Source organism: Geotrypetes seraphini, chromosome 1 (assembly GCF_902459505.1).
Source record: "Geotrypetes seraphini chromosome 1, aGeoSer1.1, whole genome shotgun sequence".
Taxonomy (NCBI): domain Eukaryota; kingdom Metazoa; phylum Chordata; class Amphibia; order Gymnophiona; family Dermophiidae; genus Geotrypetes; species Geotrypetes seraphini.
Window position 1 is genome coordinate 220,734,061 of NC_047084.1, and position 21,383 is coordinate 220,755,443.

Genomic DNA, 21,383 nt, shown 5'->3' on the forward strand with positions numbered 1-21,383 from the left:
TATCATTTTTGTTGCCCTTCTTTGTACCTTTTCTAATTCCACTATATGTTTTTTCTGCTCTATTTTGTCGATTCCTTCATGTATTTTGAAGGTCTCGATCATATCCCTTTGCAATCTCCTTTTCTCAAGGGAGAACAATCCCAGTCTCTTAAGTCGATCCTCGTATTCCTGTTTCTCCATACTTTTTACTAGTTTTGTTGCTCGTCTCTGCACCCTCTTCAGGATATAAAACTGCTGGAGAGGGTGCAGAGACGAGCAACAAAACTAGTAAAAGGTATGAAGAAACTGGAATACGAGGATCAACTTAAGAGACTGGGATTGTTCTCCCTTGAGAAAAGGAGACTGCGAGGGGATTTGATCGAGACCTTCAAAATACTGAAAGGAATCGACAAAATAGAGCAGAAAAATCTATTTACATTGTCCAATTGACACAGACAAGAGGACACGGAATGAAGCTAAGTGGGGACAAGTTCAGGACTAATATCAGGAAGTTCTGCTTCACTCAGAGAGTGGTTGACACCTAGAATGCTCTCCCAGAGGAGGTTATTGCGGAATCGACCGTCCTAGGATTCAAAAGCAAACTAGATGCACATCTCCTTACGAGAGGCATAGAAGGATATGGGTGACTAAAAATTACACCAGGTGTATACCTGGCAGGGCCTCTGTGTGTGCGGATCGCCGGACTAGATGGACCCGAAGGTCTGATCCGGAGATGGCTCTTCTTATGCTCTTCTTAGATTTGTCTAGTGAAACCATGTTGCCTCCGGTCCAGAAACTTGGCCATTTTAGACTTATTATTTCTTCCCCTCCCTCCAGCGTATGCACCGTCTCTTTGGACCCCCCCCTTCCTTCCCTCCTTCCATGTACTTCTACACCAGGGTCTCCCTTCCTCCCCCCCCCAAAGGCCCCCCTCTTTTTTCTAGCGTTCTCCGACTTCCCGGTCTCACCTTCAAAGCAGCCAAATTTGGCCCGCCGGCCTGAATTTGTCACCCCTACTCTATATGATATGTTCAGGGTCTTAAGCAAGGTTTCTGCTTACTATATTTCTTTCCACAAAATGCTCTGAATCAAGCAATGGACGAGCGATTCTTCCTCTAAGGCAACTTTGAGTAGGAAGCCTTTTAGGGGCTAAATGGCAAGGGTCTGGATGATCTTATTATGAATGTAACAGAATGTTATCCAAAGTCCCTGCCAGACACTTGCCTAAGGCCCACTACGGGGGTCAAGGCATGATCATTTTCATGGCTCTCAGCGACTTCGCCAGTTCTCCAGGCAGAGATCCTATCGGAACTCTAGGCAGAGCTACAAAGGCGCCAGACAACCTCAATTCTCTGGCTCCCACACCGAAGTGGCCTCAAAGAAGCAACAATGACTCCAGGATGGTAGCTATCCCCCTACAGATATCAGCTTTTTGGGAGGCCTGGATGGAGATCTGCTCAGACTAGTGGGTCTTAGCCTTTTTGAGAGCTATTTTTGGACTCTCCAGATGGACGGCCAGAGAAAGCAATAAAGGTCCAAGCAAATATGCAATGGCTCATAGATTTTTGAGCCATAGAGCCCGTCCCAGACAGAGAATTGGGCTTAGGCAGTTATTCTATATACTTTATTGTGCCTAAACAAGATTCGGAGGACTGATGGCTGATACTGGTTCTAAAGGCAGTCAGCGCGGCACTGAAGATATCTCATTTCCGAAAGGAGATCGTGAGATCAGTCATTGCCTTGGTTGCACCAGGAGAATTCTTAGCCTCTCTGGGCTTAATGGAACCTTATCTCCACATTCTCATCTATTCAGCTCACAAAAGGTTCCCGTGGTTTCAAATGTTTGAACAGCATTTTCAGTTCTCAGCTCTCCCCTTCGGGTTCGGAACAGTGCTGCACACTTTCACCTAGGTAATAGTGGTCACAGCGGCACACTTACAAATCAGGGGTACAGATACACCCGAATCTGTACAATTGGCTTATTAGAGCCCCATCCATAGAGGAGGGAGAGATAGCAGTGGAGCAGGTAGTGCAGACACTACAGTGTCTGGGCTGGATAATCAATTTGTAGAAGAGCCATCTAGAGCCAACTCAATCCCTGGAATACCTGGGATTGTTCTCTTCGACACAGCAGTGGATTGTATTTTCTTCCCGAACTCTGCAGACAGAAACTGAGACACCACACTACATAAATGTTATCAATGCAGGCCCCATGGTTTGGCATTATCTACAGATGCTAGGATCAATGGCAGCAATCGTAAAGATAGCACCCACCTGCTCCTCCTTAAGGACACGCTGTTGTCATGTTGATTGCCTCAAACAGATTCTTCTCATAGGCTGCTGGCCTGGACACCAGAGGTACGCCACAGCCTACGGTGGTGGCTCCATCCGGAGTCCTTGAGCAAAGGAATGCCGCTCCACATAAACTCTTGGGTGATCCTGACAATGGATGCCAGCCTGTAGGACTGAGGAGGTCACTGCAACGGCCATCCTATTCAGGGAACATATTTGTCCTCTCAGAAGAAATGGTCAATCAACTGGAGTTGCAAGCCATTTGGCTAGCACTGTGGAGCCGGCAAGACATTCTGGAGGGCCAAGTGGTCAGAGTATTTTTTGGACAATGCCATGATGGTTTATTTCAACAGAAAGTGAGGCACCAAGAGCAATTCCCTGAGACTAGAAGCCCATTTGCTGTTTCAATGGGTAGAAGTTCACATACAGGCGCTCTCAGCTGTTCACGAAACAGGAGTAACAATTGTTCAGGCCAGCTACCTGAGCCGGCAGACCATGAACCCCAGGGAGTGGTCCCTGCCCCAGAGAGCATTGGAAAGCATTGTATGACAGTGGGGGCACCCAGGCAGGGTTATTCAAAGAATAGTGGCCCACTCTGGTTTTGTGATTCTTGTTGCCCTGGACTGGCCAAGATGGCCTTGGTATGCGGATCTAGGGCATCTAATGAAAGAGAAGGAGCCTCAAGCTCCCCGTTCATCCAACACAGCTCTCTCAGGGTCTGATTGCCCTGGAAGATCTGGAACACTTTGGGCTTACGCCATGGCTCTTGAGCACTTGTTGCTAGAGCATAAAGTATGGGAAAAAGGTGCTTCATCCTGTTTTGTAAAGCTGATGGATTCTTATAAAAGACTCATGACTGTCATTGCTGCAACAAGATATTTCCACCAAGTATTGAATCAAGAGAGATACAAAGACTTCAATAAACAAGAATATAACCAAATAAAGAACTGCTATAATGGGTCAAATGAAATGCTTCCAACAGTAGCCAGTTGAGGTCACAAGTACCTGGCAGAATCTCAAAAAGTAGATTTGCATGCTGCTTACCCCCATATCTACCTTATTGGTTTCTGAACTTTTCTTCCAGGAACTTATTCAAACCTTAATTACTACTTCTAATCATTTCCATAGCACAACTAATGTATGCAGTGCTGGGTGGAGGAGGAGCCTAATGGTTAGGGCTGCAGTCTCAGCACCCCGAGATTGCAGGTTCAAGCCCAGCACTACTGCTTGTGAACCTGGGCAAGTCACATAACATTTCATGGCCCCACATACATTATTAGTCAGCTAGGAAGAAATACGAGCCTGAGTACCTCAATGTAAACCACTATAAATGGTGTATAAATACTAAAATAAATAAATAGAAATAAGTTATATACAGGTACTTTATCTGTCCCTAGTGGGATCACAACCTAAGTTTTAGTATCTGGGGCAGTGGAGGGTTAAATCACTTGCCCAAGGTCACTAGGAGCTGCAGTAAGAATTAACCCAGCTATGTTAACTCCTTTTCCTACATCCTCTGGGAACAAATTCCAGAAATTATAAATTAAGTGAAAAATATTCCCTCTACTTTTTGTTTTATTTTTTCCATTGTACTATTTAATCACTTCAAGGTATGGCCGTCTTTGTACATTTTTCTGTAAGACTAAACAGATTTTATATACTATATCACCTCTCAGCAGTCTCTTCTGCAAGCTGATGAAGCTGACCTTTTTAACCTTTCTTTGTAAGGGAGCTATTCCATGCCCTTTATCATTTTGGCCACCTTTCTTTGTACTTTTTCTAATTCCATTATTACCTTTTGTGATAAAGCAACCAGACTTGCACACAGCACTGGACTATGGAGTAATACAGAGACATGATATTCTCTGCTTTATCCTCCATTCCTTTCCTAATAATTCCCAACGTTCTATTTGCTTTTCTGAATATCCCTGTAGCAATTCTTTTACATTGAAAGTGTGGAGTCGGTTGTGTAAATCAGTGAAACCCGTGGTTTTTAAACCTGTCCTGGGGGACCCCCAGCCAGTCGGGTTTTCAAGATATCCCTAATGAATATGCATGAGGCAGATTTGCATACAACAGTGGTGACAGGCATGCAAATGTGCCTCATGCATATTCATTAGGGATATTTTGAAAACTCGAAAGGCTGGAGGTCCCCCAGGACAGGTTTAAGAACCCTATCTCCTCCTTTAATGCATTTACCCCCCCTCCTCCTCCTTTTATCAAGTTGTACTGCTGAGCTGCCCATTCTAATCCTTTGGGCAGCTTGGCATTTAGCTCACATTGCTTGGCAGCGCAGCTTGATAAAAGGAGAGGGTTAGAATTTATTTTCTAGAGAGTAGAACTGTAAAAGTCCTAACACCCTTGTACATTTTTCACAGGCACTGTATGTTAGGTCACTCTTTTGATGTAGCTTAAAATTATAATTGAGAAGATGTCAATGGCTGGCTTCTTTGCCATTCCTATTGCATGTTCTTTTTACAAAAGCCAGGCTTATTTCTCATGTTAATGCTGGTTAATAACTTAGACACAGGAGAGATGCCCCCTCCCCCAAACATCTCAAGAATTGCAGCAATTAATCAGGAGTTTGGCAGGATCTGTTTTCAAGGCACATAATTGAATCGGACCTAATTAACCTATCGCCGCACGAAAACATGGGAGAAAACTGAGCTATGGTTTGCTGAAAGGAATGGAGAGCGGATGTTTGCTAAAGAAATAAGCTATTACTGCACATATTCTTGCTTTTCATTCAGATTAAATTTTTTTTTATTTGTAACATGCTTTACAAGCATTAAGCAAAAAACATGGTTAAAACCACATTTCCAGGCTGTTCTAAAATGCTTATCTCATATCAGTGTATGATTTAAGCCTGATAAGGGATGTATTGTTTTTGTGGTTTGTACTGTGCATATGAAGCAATTTTTTCCTGCACATTTAGTCACTTGCTCTGTATCAGATATCTGAGCCTTCATTTTGTAAAGAAAACTGAAGCAACCTATGATAGTTTGTCTTTGTAGTACACTGAAAAGAGACTTCTTTAAGAATCCTTTTTTTTTTTGTTTAAATGCATACTCCATTTTGATGTTTTACTTCCTGTAAAATCAGCTGTAGGATTCACAAGAAATAAAACCAGATGAACACCTCTCAAAGGAATATCAAATCCAAGAGATAGTCGTGAGGAAGAAAAGTCTCAAACCAATGTATACCCGGACTCAACACAACCCGTGTTTCAGCAACACATGCCTTTCTCAAGAATCTAAATGTTATATCATTGATTTGTATTAGTGACCGATGTACACTGTCTCATTTGAATTATTGGTTGAGTAAAGTAAAATCAGCTCACTGAAAAACTGATGTACTGCTTTGTGAGTTTCCACACAGCAATATGATGGTGTTTCAGTGAGCTGATTTTACTTTACTCAACCAATATAATTCAAAAGAGACAGTGTACATCGGTCACTAATACAAATCGATGATATAACATTTAGATTCTTGAGAAAGGCATGTGTTCCTGAAACACGGGCCGTGTTGAGTCTGGGTATACATTGATTGAATAAAATCCTGTTACTGAAGAACATCCTGGTTGGAGGCATTTCTTCCTCACAATATTATCTCTATTCGTCTAAACAACCTATCACTATCTACTATCTGCTATCAATTTCTCCTGGAAAAGTCCAGAATAACAATTGTAACTTGACGCATTCTTGATTACATGTACTGCAATGCTACTGGAAATGTCCAGTCTTCTAACTTGTAATCTGCTTAGAACCGCAAGGCACAAGCGGAATAGAAATCACTAATGTAATGTAATGTAATGTAATGTAACTTTGTCTCTTGGATTACTTCCTGTAATATGAACACAGCAGTTAGATTGATTTACGGATTGAAGAAATATGATCATGTTACGTTATTTTATTGTGAATTGCATTAGTTGCCTATGGAAGCTCGGGTATTGTTCAAGTTCGGCTGTTTTTGTTACAAGGTTTTATATGGTGCAGCCCCTACTTATCTGGCTAATAGTTTTTCCATAGCTACACACAAATGCAGTAGAAAAACTCATGCTCTGTTCAATTTCCCTTCTGTAAAAGATTGTAAAAGCAAGAAATTCCTAAATCAATCTTTAGCATCTCAGGCAGCTTCTCATGAAAAATAATTTTCATATATATGATTATGTTTAATGTTTATAATCTTTTGTAAACCGCGTAGAACTTTTTGGTAATGCGGTCTATAAGTATAATGTTACGTTATGTTTCCTGAAATACTTTTCAAAGGGGTAATTTTTTTTTTTTTACTTCTGTATTTGTCTATTGCTTATGTTTGACTTATTCTTGCTGTGCACTCCCCCCTCCCCCCCCACACACACACAATCTCATGGACACTTTTTTTGGCTTTCAGCAATGTGGGAAACACCCGTTTGAACTCGAGTGTATAAGGCAAGGATGAAGGGAGCCATCATAGTGTCCTATGAGTAAGCACTAATAGTTTATATAAAATACTAGTCTTTAAGCCCGTTAGATTAACGGGTGCTAGAACATATGTGTGTGTGTCTGTCTTTTTTTCTCTCTCTCTCCTTAGCCGCTTTCTTTCTTTCTGCCTTTCTTTTTCCTTGGCTGTCCATCACCACCCCTTGCCTGCTCCCCCTGTCCATTTTCCCTTCCTTTTACCTCCATTGTGTCCACCACCACCCCTTCACTGCTCTCCTTATGCAGCAGCAGCCCTTCTCCCTTTGTTTTACCTCCCCCCTGTCCAGCAGCACCTCTTTCCTTCTCCCCCTGTCCAACATTAGTCCTCCGTTCTTTTTTCTTCACCTCCCCTGTCCATCAGCATCTCTTTCCTTCTCCCCCTGTCCAGCAGTAGGCATCCCTTCCTTTTTTATCCTCCCTCCTCCTTCTTATCCCTATGATACTCTTACCTTGCTCTGCCCCTGATCAGAGGTTCCCGACAGCTGCCCAGTTGCACCCATTGGAAAAGTTCCCACTGCCGCATCCCGCACCCCTCCTGACGCGGCTCCCACTGTCCTTTCTGTCTGTCTCTGTCCCTGGCCCCCTTTGCCTGTCTGTCTTTCTGTGTATCTCCCTGACCCTGTGTCTTTCTTCTTTCCTTTCTGTCTCCCTTCCTCCCTCTGTCTGTCTGTCCAAAGCAGCATTCCATCCCCCTCCCCCCACACCAGTTCCCTGTGCACCTGCCCCTGTGTCTTTCTTATTTTCTTTGTGTTTCCCTTCCTCTCTCTGTCTGTCCAAAGCAGCATTCCATCCCCCTCCATTTCCCTCCCCCCACACCAGTTCCCTGAGCACCTGCCCCTGTGTATTTCTTATTTTCTTTGTGTTTCCCTTCCTCTCTCTGTCTGTCTGTTCATCCAAAGCAGCATTCCCTTCCCCTCCATTTCCCTCCCCCCCCCCCACCAGTTCCCTGTGCAGCAGCATTAGCGTTTCCTCTACCCGCCCCTGTCCCTTCCCCTTCCCCTTCCCGCGGGCCGGACTACAAAGGTGGTGATTCCAGCAGCGCTTTTATCAGTCTCCACACGCTGCTTCGGGCCCTTCTGCCCTGATTTACTCTGGCACGTCCCTGATGACATCATCAGAGACGCGGCAGAGCAAATCAGGGCAGTAGAAGGGCCCGAAGCAGCGTGTGGAGACTGATAAAAGCGCTGCTTGAATCGCCATTCGGACCCGCGGGAAGAGAAGGGGGTGGGCGGCAAAGGAGAAACGGAGATCGGCGGCGGCGACAGGAGAAACGGAGAACGTCGTCTGGCTGCGGTCCGGCTTGTGGAGGCGATCTGGTTGTGACGTATTCGCGCGCATGCGCACTCCTTCGGCCACAGACCTACAGCGCACGGAACACGAAAATAGGACTGCGCATGCGCGAGTTAGCCTTTTATTATATAGGATTAGAACTGAATCAGAAGCCAGTGATAATAATAGAAATAGATTCAACCATGCGACCCTTCTCTATGAGCCCTCCCCAAGAGGTAAATGTCAATGTTCTGCACTGCTTGCAATATCTTCAAACTCATCTTTTGGTAAACTTGCAAGAGCAGCATTTCCATAATCAACCTTCAACATCAATAAGACATGGATCCAAGTATGAAAAGAAAATTCATCAAAAAAACTACAAACCTCATGCCGTTTGTGCAGAATCCCTTTTTCATCACTGCTTGACACCTGATCCACAAGTTGGGCATCAAATCTCCTCAAGAGGTTTAAAACGTGGTACCACAATAGTAGGATGCCCCCTATAAACAAGATCAACAAAAATGCCCCAAGAGGAATTAAAGGTACTTGAAAGACATAACTGTAAAAGGTAGGGCATGCCCTGGGACGTCACACGCTATCTAAGCACCCCATAATTCACATAATAGAGTAAATGTATATATTTATAGTGAGGGAGCACCCTTAGCGTGGGATTTGAAAGCTCTGAAGAGCTCAAATGAGCCGCTCTGATGCTTACTCAAAAGCAGAGCCGTCAAATGCTACACGGGCCAGCCGCACACCATCATCTGGGTGCTCCCGTGTGCTAATTAGTGCCAAATTAATTAGTGTCAACAACAAATCAGTAAGTGGAGTGCCAGGAACACACTGACAATCAAATAGCATGTGATGCCCCGAATGCCAAGCCCGCAGACCCGAAGCACAAAATTAACTGAAAAAATTCAATCACAAAATCCTCCCAGTTCTTAGCTGAAATAGAAGTCCGCTTAATCAAATGATACCGGAGCTTGCCATGGTGCTTGAAGTTCATAGGCTGAAGTTTAGTTGAAGTTCTTTGTCAAGACGTTCTCTACACCCCGTAAACCAGCCAGCTATAAACTGCAAATTAACTATATATGTCCCTTAACAACTGTCCCTTTTAATCTACTGTATAATATTTAGGGGCTTCCTCATCCATTACTTTATCTCGATACTGAATGCTGCAGTGGATCTTAGATTGGAATCTCCTATACAAAAATTTAAGGTTGCTTTAAAAACATGGCTTTTCTCAAGAGCTTTTCCATAATGTACTAGTTTCGCCACAGGCTACCTTTTTTTGTTTTTCTTCTTCTTGTTTTTTTCCGAATCTTTTGTGAATATAATTTATTTTCTAGATACTTTTATCCTCTCCCTATACTAGTCTTAGTAGACTAACAAAAAAACCAGGAACCAATACTGGAGAAGAGTGTGGCATAGTGGTTAGAGCTACAGTTTAAACCCCATGCTGCTTCGTGTGACCCTGGGCAAGTCACTTAATCCTCCACTGCCCCAGGTACATTAGATAGATTGTGAGCCCACCAGGACAGATAGGGAAAAATGCTTAAAGTACCTGGATATAAACCGCTATGAGTATGGTTGTATAACTACAAAAAGATATACAAGTCCCAATCCCTTTCCCTTTCATGCTATGCTCATGTTCTGATCGACAGAGGAATATATATTTTAGTAATGGTTTTTTATTCACATAGACTGTGAATAGTTGAGATCCAGCGCAAGATGTTAGCAATAAAAGGTAAATATGCACATTCACCTCCTCTTTTACCAAAGCTGGCTGAGCGAGCAGGTGCGGTACATGCTCCGATGCCCTTAGGATTTGACTGGGCATTGGACCATTTGCTGTGCGGCACTTGGCTCTGCGACTTTGCTAAAGGGGGCCTGAGTTTGCAAATTGGGTGCGAGTGTGTGTGTGTGTTTAGCTAAAGTAGGGGGTATAGATGGGGCTCCAGATATGTGAGGAAGAACAAATATCAAAGGGGTCTTTTTACTAAACCGCAGGTAAGCACTAGAGCGCATTTATGACATATTTCAAAAGGCATACTGTGGGATTGTGCTGGTGTCACATGGTAAACTTGCTAATTTGCCCATGCACGTATGCTAAAAAATAAATGTTCATAGAAGGGGTCATGTAAGGGAGTGAAGAGTGGGTGTGAGGTATTGCCACACATTAATTGATTAGCGTGAACCCCATACCACCTTCAAAATAAGTGGCAGTAGAGGTTCAAATGGTAGTTTTTGCTTTGATTTTTTTTGAATGGCCTTTCACTCATGACAGTATTAATGTTGGAAAAATGGGAAAATCGGCCATTACCCAGCCACAGCAAAAGTGACTTAAGCATGCACTAAAGACTTTTGTTGTGGCTTTAGTAATAGGGCCCTAAGAACATAAGAATAGCCTTACTGGATTATACCAGTGGTCCATCTAGCCCAGTCCATAAGAACATAAGAATTGCCGCTGCTGGGTCAGTATCCCGTCTTCACAGAGGCTAATCCAAGTCACAATTACCTGGGGAACCCATCCCCCCCAAGCCCCCCCCCAAACAACCGATCGATTATATAGTGGAGAAAAAGACCTTGGTGTAAACTAGAGAAAAATACAAGCTAGAGCCTATTTTCCATCACTGGCCATAAAACTCATAGTGCATTGACAAAAACTCTTTCTAGTTTAAATGTCTTTATTGAATTTCATAAAATACTATAATTCAACACAACAATTGATCTAATGACATTTAAGCCCTTCCCCCCCACCCCCCTCCCCTCAACAAAATTGTAAAAGTAGACGGATTGGGAGTACAAACCAGAAAGACAAGTCGATTAGCATGTATTTTACAATAGTCATCTAAAAGAGCCCAAACCCTCTTAAAATATCGAACTGAACACCGCCTATCAGCAGCTACTTCTTCATATTTACGTGTGATACAGACTCCTGCCCACCATGCAGGAAAAGAAAGAATTGTACTATTTTTCCATTCTGATAGAATATGTTTAATTGCTAGACCCAAAAGAACATCAAATAATTTGGCCTGACATTTTTTAACTACCGTATTTTCGCGGATATAACGCGCACCGTTGTAAAACGCGCACAGGGGTATAGCGCGCAGAAATCACGATGATATGTACAAAAACTTTTCTATACCGCGCTCAGGCATATAACGCGCATGCTGCCCGACTCTCCTCTGGCCACCCCGACTCTCCTTTCGCTCTCCCCGACTCTCCTCTGGCCACCCCGACTCTCCTTTCGCCCTCCCCGACTCTCATCTGGTTGCCCCGACTCACCCTGACTTTCGGTGCACTGCCCCGACTCTCCTCTGGTTGCCCCGACTCACCCTGACTTTCGGTGCACTGCCCCGACTCTCCTCTGGTTGCCCCGACTCACCGTTCACCCGCCCTGACTTTCGGTGCAATGCCCCGCCTCTCCGTGCCTGTCCCCCTTGAAGGTCTGCCTGTCCCCCTTGAAGATCTGCCTGTCCCCCCTTGAAGTCCTGTCCCCATCCTGAAAGCCTGATGCCCCCCCCTCGACGTCCGATTCTTCTCCCCCCCTCGGCAGGACCACTCGCACCCCCACCCCGAAGGACCGCCGACTCCCCGACAATATTGGGCCAGGAGGGAGCCCAAATCCTCCTGGCCACGGCGACCCCCTAACCCCACCCCGCACTACATTACGGGCAGGAGGGATCCCAGGCCCTCCTGCCCTCGACGCAAACCCCCCTCCCTCCAACGACCGCCCCCCCCCCAAGAACCTCCGACCGACCCGCGACCCCCCTGGCCGACCCCCCCACCCCCCTTCCCCGTACCTTTGGAAGTTGGCCGGACAGACGGGAGCCAAACCCGCCTGTCCGGCAGGCAGCCAACGAAGGAATGAGGCCGGATTGGCCCATCCGTCCTAAAGCTCCGCCTACTGGTGGGGCCTAAGGCGCGTGGGCCAATCAGAATAGGCCCTGGAGCCTTAGGTCCCACCTGGGGGCGCGGCCTGAGACACATGGTCGGGTTTGGCCCATGTGCCTCAGGCCGCGCCCCCAGGTGGGACCTAAGGCTCCAGGGCCTATTCTGATTGGCCCACGCGCCTTAGGCCCCACCAGTAGGCGGAGCTTTAGGACGGATGGGCCAATCCGGCCTCATTCCTTCGTTGGCTGTCTGCCGGACAGGCGGGTTTGGTTCCCGTCTGTCCGGCCAACTTCCAAAGGTACGGGGAAGGGGGGTGGGGGGGTCGGCCATGGGGGTCGCGGGTCGGTCGGAGGTTCTTGGGGGGGGCGGTCGTTGGAGGGAGGGGGGTTTGCGTCGAGGGCAGGAGGGCCTGGGATCCCTCCTGCCCGTAATGTAGTGCGGGGTGGGGTTAGGGGGTCGCCGTGGCCAGGAGGGTTTGGGCTCCCTTCTGGCCCAACTACACAAAGTACGGGGAAGGCGGGTGGGGGTGTCGTGGGGGTCGGCCAGGGGGGTCGCGGGTCGGCTGGGGGACGGGCGGAGGTTCTTGGGGGGGGGCGGTCGTTGGGGGGAGGGGGTTTGCGTCGAGGGCAGGAGGGCCTGGGATCCCTCCTGCCCGGAATGTAGTGCGGGGTGGGGTTAGGGGGTCGCCGTGGCCAGGAGGGTTTGGGCTCCCTCCTGGCCCGATATTGTTGGGGAGTCGGCGGTCCTTCGGGGTGAGGGTGCGAGTGGTCCTGCCGGGGGGGGGAGGGGATGTATCGGACGTCGGGGAGTCGGCCGGGCAAGAGGGCTTGGGCTCCCTCTTGCTCCGATCGTGGATGCGGGTGCGGGTGGGAGCGCGTGCGAGCGGTCGTTCGGGGTGGGGGTGCGAGCGGTCCTGCTGGGGGGGTGAATCGGGCGTCGGGCGGGGTGGGAACTATGTTTAAAAACTTTTGTATACCGCGCTCAGGCATATAACGCGCGAGGGGTATGCGCGGTACGTAAAATCACGTATAACGCGCGCGTTATATCCGCGAAAATACGGTAAATGCAATAAGATAGCAGAACACAAAATGACAATTTCATACGTCAGCTCTACAGAATACAAAGATTTATTGCAGTCGTTGCCAAACTTCATCCCAAAACATTTTAACAGCATGGCATCCAAACAACATATGATAAAATGTGCCTACATCAGTTTTACAAGTCCAGCATAAATTAGATCCATGCGCTGACAATCTGCAGACTCTATAAGGTGCCCAATATACTCAGTGAGCAACATATAATAAAGATTGTGTTAATGATACTGACAGAGTAGGTTGACACACCTTTCTCCAGAAAACTGTCTATATAACATCATTGATTTCCATTCAGAAATCATTTTCCCACAACTGCTGCAGAGTAATACATGCTTTTAATCTCTTAAATTTAACTTTTTGATAAATTGAAGAGGCTCGTTTTGATTGCCTAATGAGACCTACACAAAAATTCTGTAAGCCCACATCCCTGTTATTTATCAGATCTTTGCAACATGACTTTGCCATACAATGTTTTAACTGCAACCATTCAAAAAATAGTGTAGCAGGTAAATAAGACAGCACACAGATCCTCAAACATTTTAAAGTTATTACCCTGATATTATTGACAGACCAAATTCCCCTCCGTTGCCATTCAACCCAATTAATAGTCAGTCCTTGAATTTTGATTTATGGATTGAACCAAATGGAAATGTACTCAGAGGCAGGCCACAAAAGTCCTAAGTCGTTAGCCAAACTAAACTAAACCTTAAGTTTATATACCGCATTCTCTCTATAATTATAGAGCTCGGCACGGTTTACAGGAGCTTAATAAAAAGAAGGGACACCATAGTGGGGGTTAGAGATTGAATATAGAGGGAAGAAAGCATTACATTTTTGCTAATAGCCTAGTTTTCAGATGCTTTCAGAATAGTTGGAAGGAGCCCAGATTCCGTAGTGGGGCAGTAAGGTTATTCCAAAGCTCAGTGATTCTGAAGAAGAGAGATTTCCCTAATTTTAGCCATAGATCGTAAGACAGGAGATATGGCTTGTAAGACCCAGGATTGTGGTACTGCCTGCTGAAACTGCATAGTCAACAGCCCACATAAAGGGAATGGGGCAGCTTGACAAAAACTCTTTATTTAAAATTTATTTAAAAATTTCTCACCCACTTAGACCTAAGCGGTTTACAAAATATAGTCATAAATAAACATTACATGGCAAGTACATAATCAGACAGTACAATTTCCAAGGTTCTCATACTACACGATTACTCAGTTAGCGAAGGCTTCCATAAACAAGGTTGTTTTAAGTACCTTCATGAATTTTTGCATATCCATAAGTAATCTCAAGGATCCCTTCAGATTATTCCATAGAGATACCTTCTGCTATCGAGACTACTGATGTTATCGTACTTTCATAATGAACACGAAGAAATTCATTTGTACTTAGTCGCATTGTTCCCTCAGATCTCAGAGACCTGAATGGCTGATATAATTTCATCGCCTGTGCCAAATACCAGGGGATTTTTTGATGGATTACTCTGAAAACTAGTACAAGGGCTTTGAAAACAATGCTCACTGCCTTTCAAATAAACTTACAATTTAACAATTTGAAAATTTTGACTTCTAAAGTTCAATATTTTAAATTTTAACCAGAGTTTGTATCTTTTAGCATCAAAGGAGAAACATTTAACATCCCCACTGTTAAGAAAAAACTATTTGACTGTGTAATTGTTTATCTTGTAGAAAAGATTCAGAGACATAAATTTTGACAAGAGTGTTTCTTTTCTCTACTGTATAATTGATTTGATTTTTTTTCCAGGCATACCTTCCTTTGATATTTGTTCTTCCTTTATACATTTGGTTCCAGTTTGGTTTTTTGATTTTCAGGTGATTATTGGGCTCTTATTTTTTCTCTTTTTAGTTTGCGGTTATATATAAGACACGTTTTGGCATGTCATCTACTCATGCACCCTCACAAACGATCAATGCATGAATATATCTAGTATATACATCCAGAAAACGCTTCCTATACCTCTCTTAGGGGGCAGTTTCTCCAAATGGGTTAATTGTGCACATGGAATTTAAAAAAGGTAACAAAACAGTTCTAGCAAAGCAAACTTATTTGTTAAACGGCATCACAATGGTAATCATTGAGGCGGACAATCAATTAAAGCAAATGGATTAAAAAGCCTCAAACTCCAGAGACAGCTCTCACCATAAAAGAGTATTTATGCTGTTGTACTTCATATCATAGGAGCAGAACAGAAGACAATCCCACTGCAGGGCAGAAGCAAGCAAACGGACACAGCGGAGGAGACAAAAACACCAAGCAGTCTTTTGGGTTCAGTTGGTGAGATTTATTAAAAACGGACAATTGAACGCCAAAAGTCTGCTCAGTGTGTTTGTTTCCTCCACTGTGTACTTCATATCATATCTTATCATAGGCATAAAAAACCTCTACTTTCAGCTATAAGTGTGTCTCAAAATGGAACAAATTGTCACAGTGCAAAAGAACAGTACTTTTCTCTTTTTTTTTTTTTTTTTTTAAATTCTTTATTCATTTTGAAAACTTACAGCAAGCGTACAGGAATATATCATTAGTAACAACAATAACACTTGTAATTCTCATGTAATTCTAAAAGCATAAAAATTATATCCCGTCCCACCCACCTTCTTTCAAATATTATAATTAATTATATCATAAATATAATATAAACATATAATTTAGTGAAATTTCCAGAAAAACTCCCCCTATCCCCCCTATCCAAGGAAAATGATGTTTACTCATTACAATATTATTCCAAAGGCCCCCAGATCTTTATAAAATTATTATAGTTCCCTTTCTGTATTGCAATTGCTCTTTCCATCTTAAAAATATGGCATACCGAATTCCACCAAAATGTATAATTAAGATTAGTATAATTTTTCCAGCTATTGGTGATATGCTGAATAGCAACCCCAGTCAAGATTAATAATAGTTTGTTATTATGTGCTGATATTTGACTTTTTTTCCTCATAGACATGCCAGACAGAATAGTATCATAGGATAATAAAGTTTAAGTTTTATTAATATTTGATTAATCGCTTAATTAAAATTATTTCTAAGCGAATTACAATGTATGAGTAAACATGATATTAAAATAGTAAATAACATCAAATAATATAAAATTAACAATTTATACAGTAAATAAAAACAATATGATACTAAATAGGAAATAACATATGAACTATTATAAAATAATAAAATTGAGAAATTTACTTAACAAATATATAGTATACAATATAAACAAGGTTTATAATGCAACATGGTTTTCTAATAGACAATTTATTTGAGTCCAAATTGAATTCCAAAATAATCTTATACAGGGACAATGGTAAATTAAATGATCAACTTGAACAGTACTTTTCTCATTAATTGTGGATCCCACTATCCATTCCCTTAGTGCCAATCCAAAATAAGTTTTCCAAAACATCAGGTATTTTACACATACCAGAAGAGAAATGAACCTTACTCTTAAACCGGAGCATGTGGAGGATGATTTAAGTCTCTCAAATTTACTGCTAATGATCATCACACCTTTTAGCAGTAGCTGCGGGGAAATGAGTTGGTTTATGTCCTTGCTGACCCATTCGTTTGGTTTTAAATTTTGTTTTAAATTTGATAACCTTCTTTTTGATTAACATCTCTGAATGAGGCATCCTCAATCAGAGAATTCAGCAGGAAGTCTGAAACACTAAGGGCTCCTTTTACTAAGCTGCAATAGCGGTATTAGCGCACGCAGAATTTCCACGCACACTAGACGCTTACGCCAGCATTGAGCTGGCGTTAGTTCTAGCCGCACACTAAAAACGCTATCACAGCTTAGTAAAAGCCCTAAATTTGCTGTTTTTATGCGAGACAAAACATATGCAATAACTATTTTTTCTCTTTTCCTGTAGTTCCTTGCCAGACTGTTTTAGATTACTTGAAGACGGTACTTCAGCATCACAATCAACTTGTGATACCACAGCCAGCAGACCAGCCAACAGAGGTAGAACATGCAGGGAACATGTATTTTTTTAAAGTTTGAAATATCACAATAAGAAACAGGGTATAGCAAAATTATAAAACTGCAGTACCTGCACTTACGAGACGCTTGCTCTCTCCAGCGGTTTTTCTGTAGAGATCTAAGCTCTGGTTACAGAATTGTTTTAAGTCTGCCTAAGACTGGGAGCGTTATGAAAATGACCACTTTCAAAGTCATCTGAGTAGGACCAGTATAATAAGATGTATGTTTATGAATGCGGGCAGAAAAATTATATTACCCTATATATTCAAATATAGACCAAGATCAGGACATCTGCATAAATAATAAAAGGCTGATAGGTCAGAACAAATAAATTATTATAGTGAATATCTAGGATCTTTTGGGGTAATTGAATTTGGTACGGTTAGGTTAGATTATGCTCATATACTTTTAGGGCATTTGAAACTGGAACTAAGGGGAGAATTCATCAAGGGGGCTAATCGATTTAGCGTGTGCTAAATCTAAGACACCCATAGGAATATAATGGGCATCTTAACATTTAGTGCACGCTAAATCAGTTAGACCCTGATTCTCCAAAAGTGCGTCCCGATTGTAGGCAGCTGTAGGCGTCCTACAGCTGTCTAATCAGCCAATCGGGATGCACGTTTTTTTTAAAAAATGCTCCCCAGGCAGGCCACCTATATTGAAGGCGAGGCCCGCAAGACACCTAGGCCCTGATTCTGTATAGGACGCCCGGGAGAGGCGTCCTATTCAGAATCGAACTACACTAAAACCACGATTCTGTAACCGGCGTCCATGTTACAGACGCTGGTTAGAGAATTGGGTTAGATTAGACATGGCCCGCTACACTTATCGCGGCAAGGGATCTCTCTGCCGCTATAAGTATAGCGGGCCGCGGCCTGTCCGATTGGCCAATCAGACCTTAGACTTAGTGGTGATGGGCGGACCCGCTATGCCTAAGGCCTGATTGGCCCAGGCTTCTAGAGCCTGGGCCAATCAGGCCTTAGGCTTCGGTGGGATGGGCCGGGAAGGGGCGGACCCGCCTCATTTCGATGATGCGGGCCTACCAGCTGGACGGGCAAGAACCGTCTGGCCTGAAGAACAGGTTAGTTTGGTGGGGTGGAGGTTTGGGGGTTGTTAGCGCCGGGGGGGGGAGGGTGCGTCTTCGGGCAGGAGGGATTGGGCACCCTCCTGCCAGCGATCGATTTTGTCGGGGGGGGGGCGGTTGGTAGTGTTGGGGGGGGCGGTCGGTAGTGTTGGAGGGGGGGCATCTTCTGGCAGGAGGGTTTGGGCTCCCTCCTGCCAGCGATCGGACAGGCGGCGGCCCGCTATACTTATAGCGGCAGAGAGATCCCTTGCCGCAATAAGTATAGCGGCTGCGTCTACTTACAATGTAGACCAGCATTTTGCTGGCCTACATTTTAAGCGTTTCTTCCTCTACTAGGGAGACGCGTAGGGCCGCCTAGGTTCGCCTAAGGCCCTTAGGCAAGCTTAGGCGTCTTGCGGGTCTCCCTAGGCTCCCGGAGGCGCCTTCAGGCCTGCCTGGGGAGCATTTTTTTTAAAAAAACGTGCATCCCGATTGGCTGATTAGACAGCTGTAGGACGCCTACAGCTGCCTAAAATCGGGACGCACTTTTGGAGAATCTGGGCCTTAGTGCCCAGTGATGGATTCCCCCTGTCATATACCTCACTTGTGCACATAAATAATAATTATAATGATGTTTTAAAGTGCTAGTGCAAAAATAGTTTAATTTAGAAAAGCAAAAGATTGCAGTGCTATCAACATTTCAAGTTTAAAGATTAAAACCAGTGCAGAGAAGGACTTATCTGCGGTGGCTGACCAGTATGATCTTGTCCAATGTTCTCAACAAACAAGGCATAACAAGGATGCCAAATATAGCTTAGCTCGACTGGTCCAGTTTCAGGTGGAACCCTTCTTCAGGAGTTGTAAAGGACATAGTTTTAGAAAAAATATATGGCATGCCGCAAGGTTGTAAACCGCTACTGGTGAGATGGAATGGAAGAAAGACGCAGGGCAATTTAAAAACAGCTGTGCGCTGCGTCTCCAAATAGAAAACTTTATGAACAACGAATTGACAAACAATCAAACATACGGGACTTACAACAGAGCACTCCATTCAATAGTGTCATTCAGTCCTATAGGGTAAACAGTGTCCAATTCAATAATCCAAAATTGCTCCCATAATTGAAGGTAGGCACTTTTGTCACCTACCCAAGTTGTTGGTATTTGTTCCAGGACTAACCACCTTAGATCACAAAATTCATGTGCTTTCTCCAAACAGTGAGTAACCATTGGGGCAGATGTAACTTCATGTAAAAGTCTACTTTTATGTTCAGCCAATCTGGTCCGTATCTGACACGTAGTACATCCCACATACATCAATCAGCAGGGACATATGATGACATAAACCACTCCCATAGATTTGCAAGTAGTACAACTCTTAAGTCTATAAATTTTTCCCATACCCGTAGCATGTAGTTGAAGAGTACGACCAGGGGGCGTTTTAAGGCGTATTTCATCCTGGGAGTGGAGGGACCGGTTTGGCACATATGGAGGAAGTTTAGCCATTACATAACCCGGCGCCATGTCATGCAAGGATTTGAACGCTAGCAGCAGGCCTTTGAAGACACGGTTAGCTACAGGCAGCCAGTGAGCCAACGCTAGCGCCTGGGAGACAGGGTCAAGGGCACGGAGGTTTCTTAGAAGCTTGATTGCTGCGGTTTGAACACACTGGAGCAGTCGTATATTCTTTGCTGTGAGACCATTGAATAGTGCATTGCAGTAATCCATGTGGGAGAGTACTAGTGCAAAGTCAGACTCTGAAAAGTAGTTCCTTATTTTTTTTTTGAGTTCTTGCAGGTAGTAAAATGAGGAAGATACAACCTGAGAGATATGGTCGGAGAGTGACAGGTTGCTGTCAAGGAGTATTCCTAGGCTGCGCACTTGGTCTTTTGCAGTTAGAGTAGTCGTGTCCCAGCACAGCAAGGGACGGGCACAGCGTTCTTTGTGGATCCAAAGGAGTTCTGTCTTGGAGGCATTTAGTTGATGTTTATTTACGGACATCCAGTTTTTGATTTCTGAAAGGCAGTTTAGGAGTTTCTCAATCTGGATGTCACGGGCTTCTTCTAGCGGTAGGTACAGTTGGATGTCAACCGCAAAGGAGTGAATCTGTATTTGATATTTGCGGGCTATGTTTAGGACAGGACTAATATAGAGATTGAATAATAGGGGGATTAGTAGAGCCCCCTGTGGAACACCATATTTGATTGGTTTCGGTTTTGATAGCTTGTCGTTGAGCAGAACATTTGGGATCTGTTTTCCAGGAACAAGGAGAACCACTGTAGCACAGTGTCTCGGATACCAATTTCAGAGAGTTGTTAAATGAAGCGAGAATGGTCAATAGTGTCAAATGCCGCGCTGAGATCTAGAAGCACCAAAAGGACACATTACCCTTGTCCATGAGTTTCCAGCAGTCATCGATAAGAGCATAAGAATAGCCTTAGTGGGGAATAGCAGGGGGGAGGAGAGGGATTCTTATGTCATAAATTGATTGATTTTTGAATATTTATAATTGGGATGGGTGTGAACATATCATTGTTCAAAATAGATAGGATATTTACGATGATATATGTTTGTGTTATACGGAATGATAATTGTTTGGGTGAAGGGGTGGGTGGGTGGGGGGAGGAAAATGGATGATTATGAACATGAGAAAGATGAATGTGCTTTTATTATTTTACTATGGGTTGCATTGGTTGTATTGCACTGTTGTAGTTTTGAAAATTAATAAAGAATTTAAAAAAAAGAAAGAAAAGCCTTACTGGATCAGACCAATGGTCCATTAAGCCCAGTAGCCCATTCTCACGGTGGCCAATCCAGGTAACTAGTACCTGGCCAAAACCCAAGGAGTAGCAATATTCCATGTTACCGATACAGGGCAAGATGATGTCTAGAAGGATGGTTTCATTACTGTGGAATTTCCTGAATCCTGATTGGAAGGTGGCTCCTTGTTCTTCGATGAAGGAGAGTAATTGCTTGGAGACAAAGGGTAGATTGGAGACAGCCTAAAATTGCTGGGCACATTAGGGTCGAGTGTTGCATGCATATCCTTCAACTGTAAACTGCCAAACGACGTTCCTACTCCCATTTCATACCGAGCCACTGGAATTGGCTGCCCTCACAGATCAGATCCCTTGAAGGACTCCTCAACTTTAGGAAAGCAATAAAAACATACCTCTTCCCTTAACTCCCCTGCCCATGACCAATGGATTACAAAGAAATGTATATTGGTACCAGATCTCAGTATGTGTCATGTTAGAAAAACTTGTATTGAAAAATCCTGCACTGTAACTATGGCAAATTTAACCTGTACACTGTCTTAAGTATGTCAAGTTAGGATA

The 21,383-nt window shown here is 43.9% G+C and overlaps 1 protein-coding gene across 2 annotated transcripts in view; it reads left to right on the plus strand.

Moving 5' to 3' along the window:
* Positions 1-21,383, plus strand: part of BEND4 (BEN domain containing 4) — an 86,697-nt gene that overhangs the window by 36,320 nt on the left and 28,994 nt on the right. For both annotated transcript variants that reach the window (XM_033946463.1, XM_033946453.1), the window contains exon 3: positions 16,873-16,964. In XM_033946463.1, the coding sequence (XP_033802354.1) occupies positions 16,873-16,964 (92 nt within the window). The remainder of the gene's footprint in view (positions 1-16,872; positions 16,965-21,383) is intronic.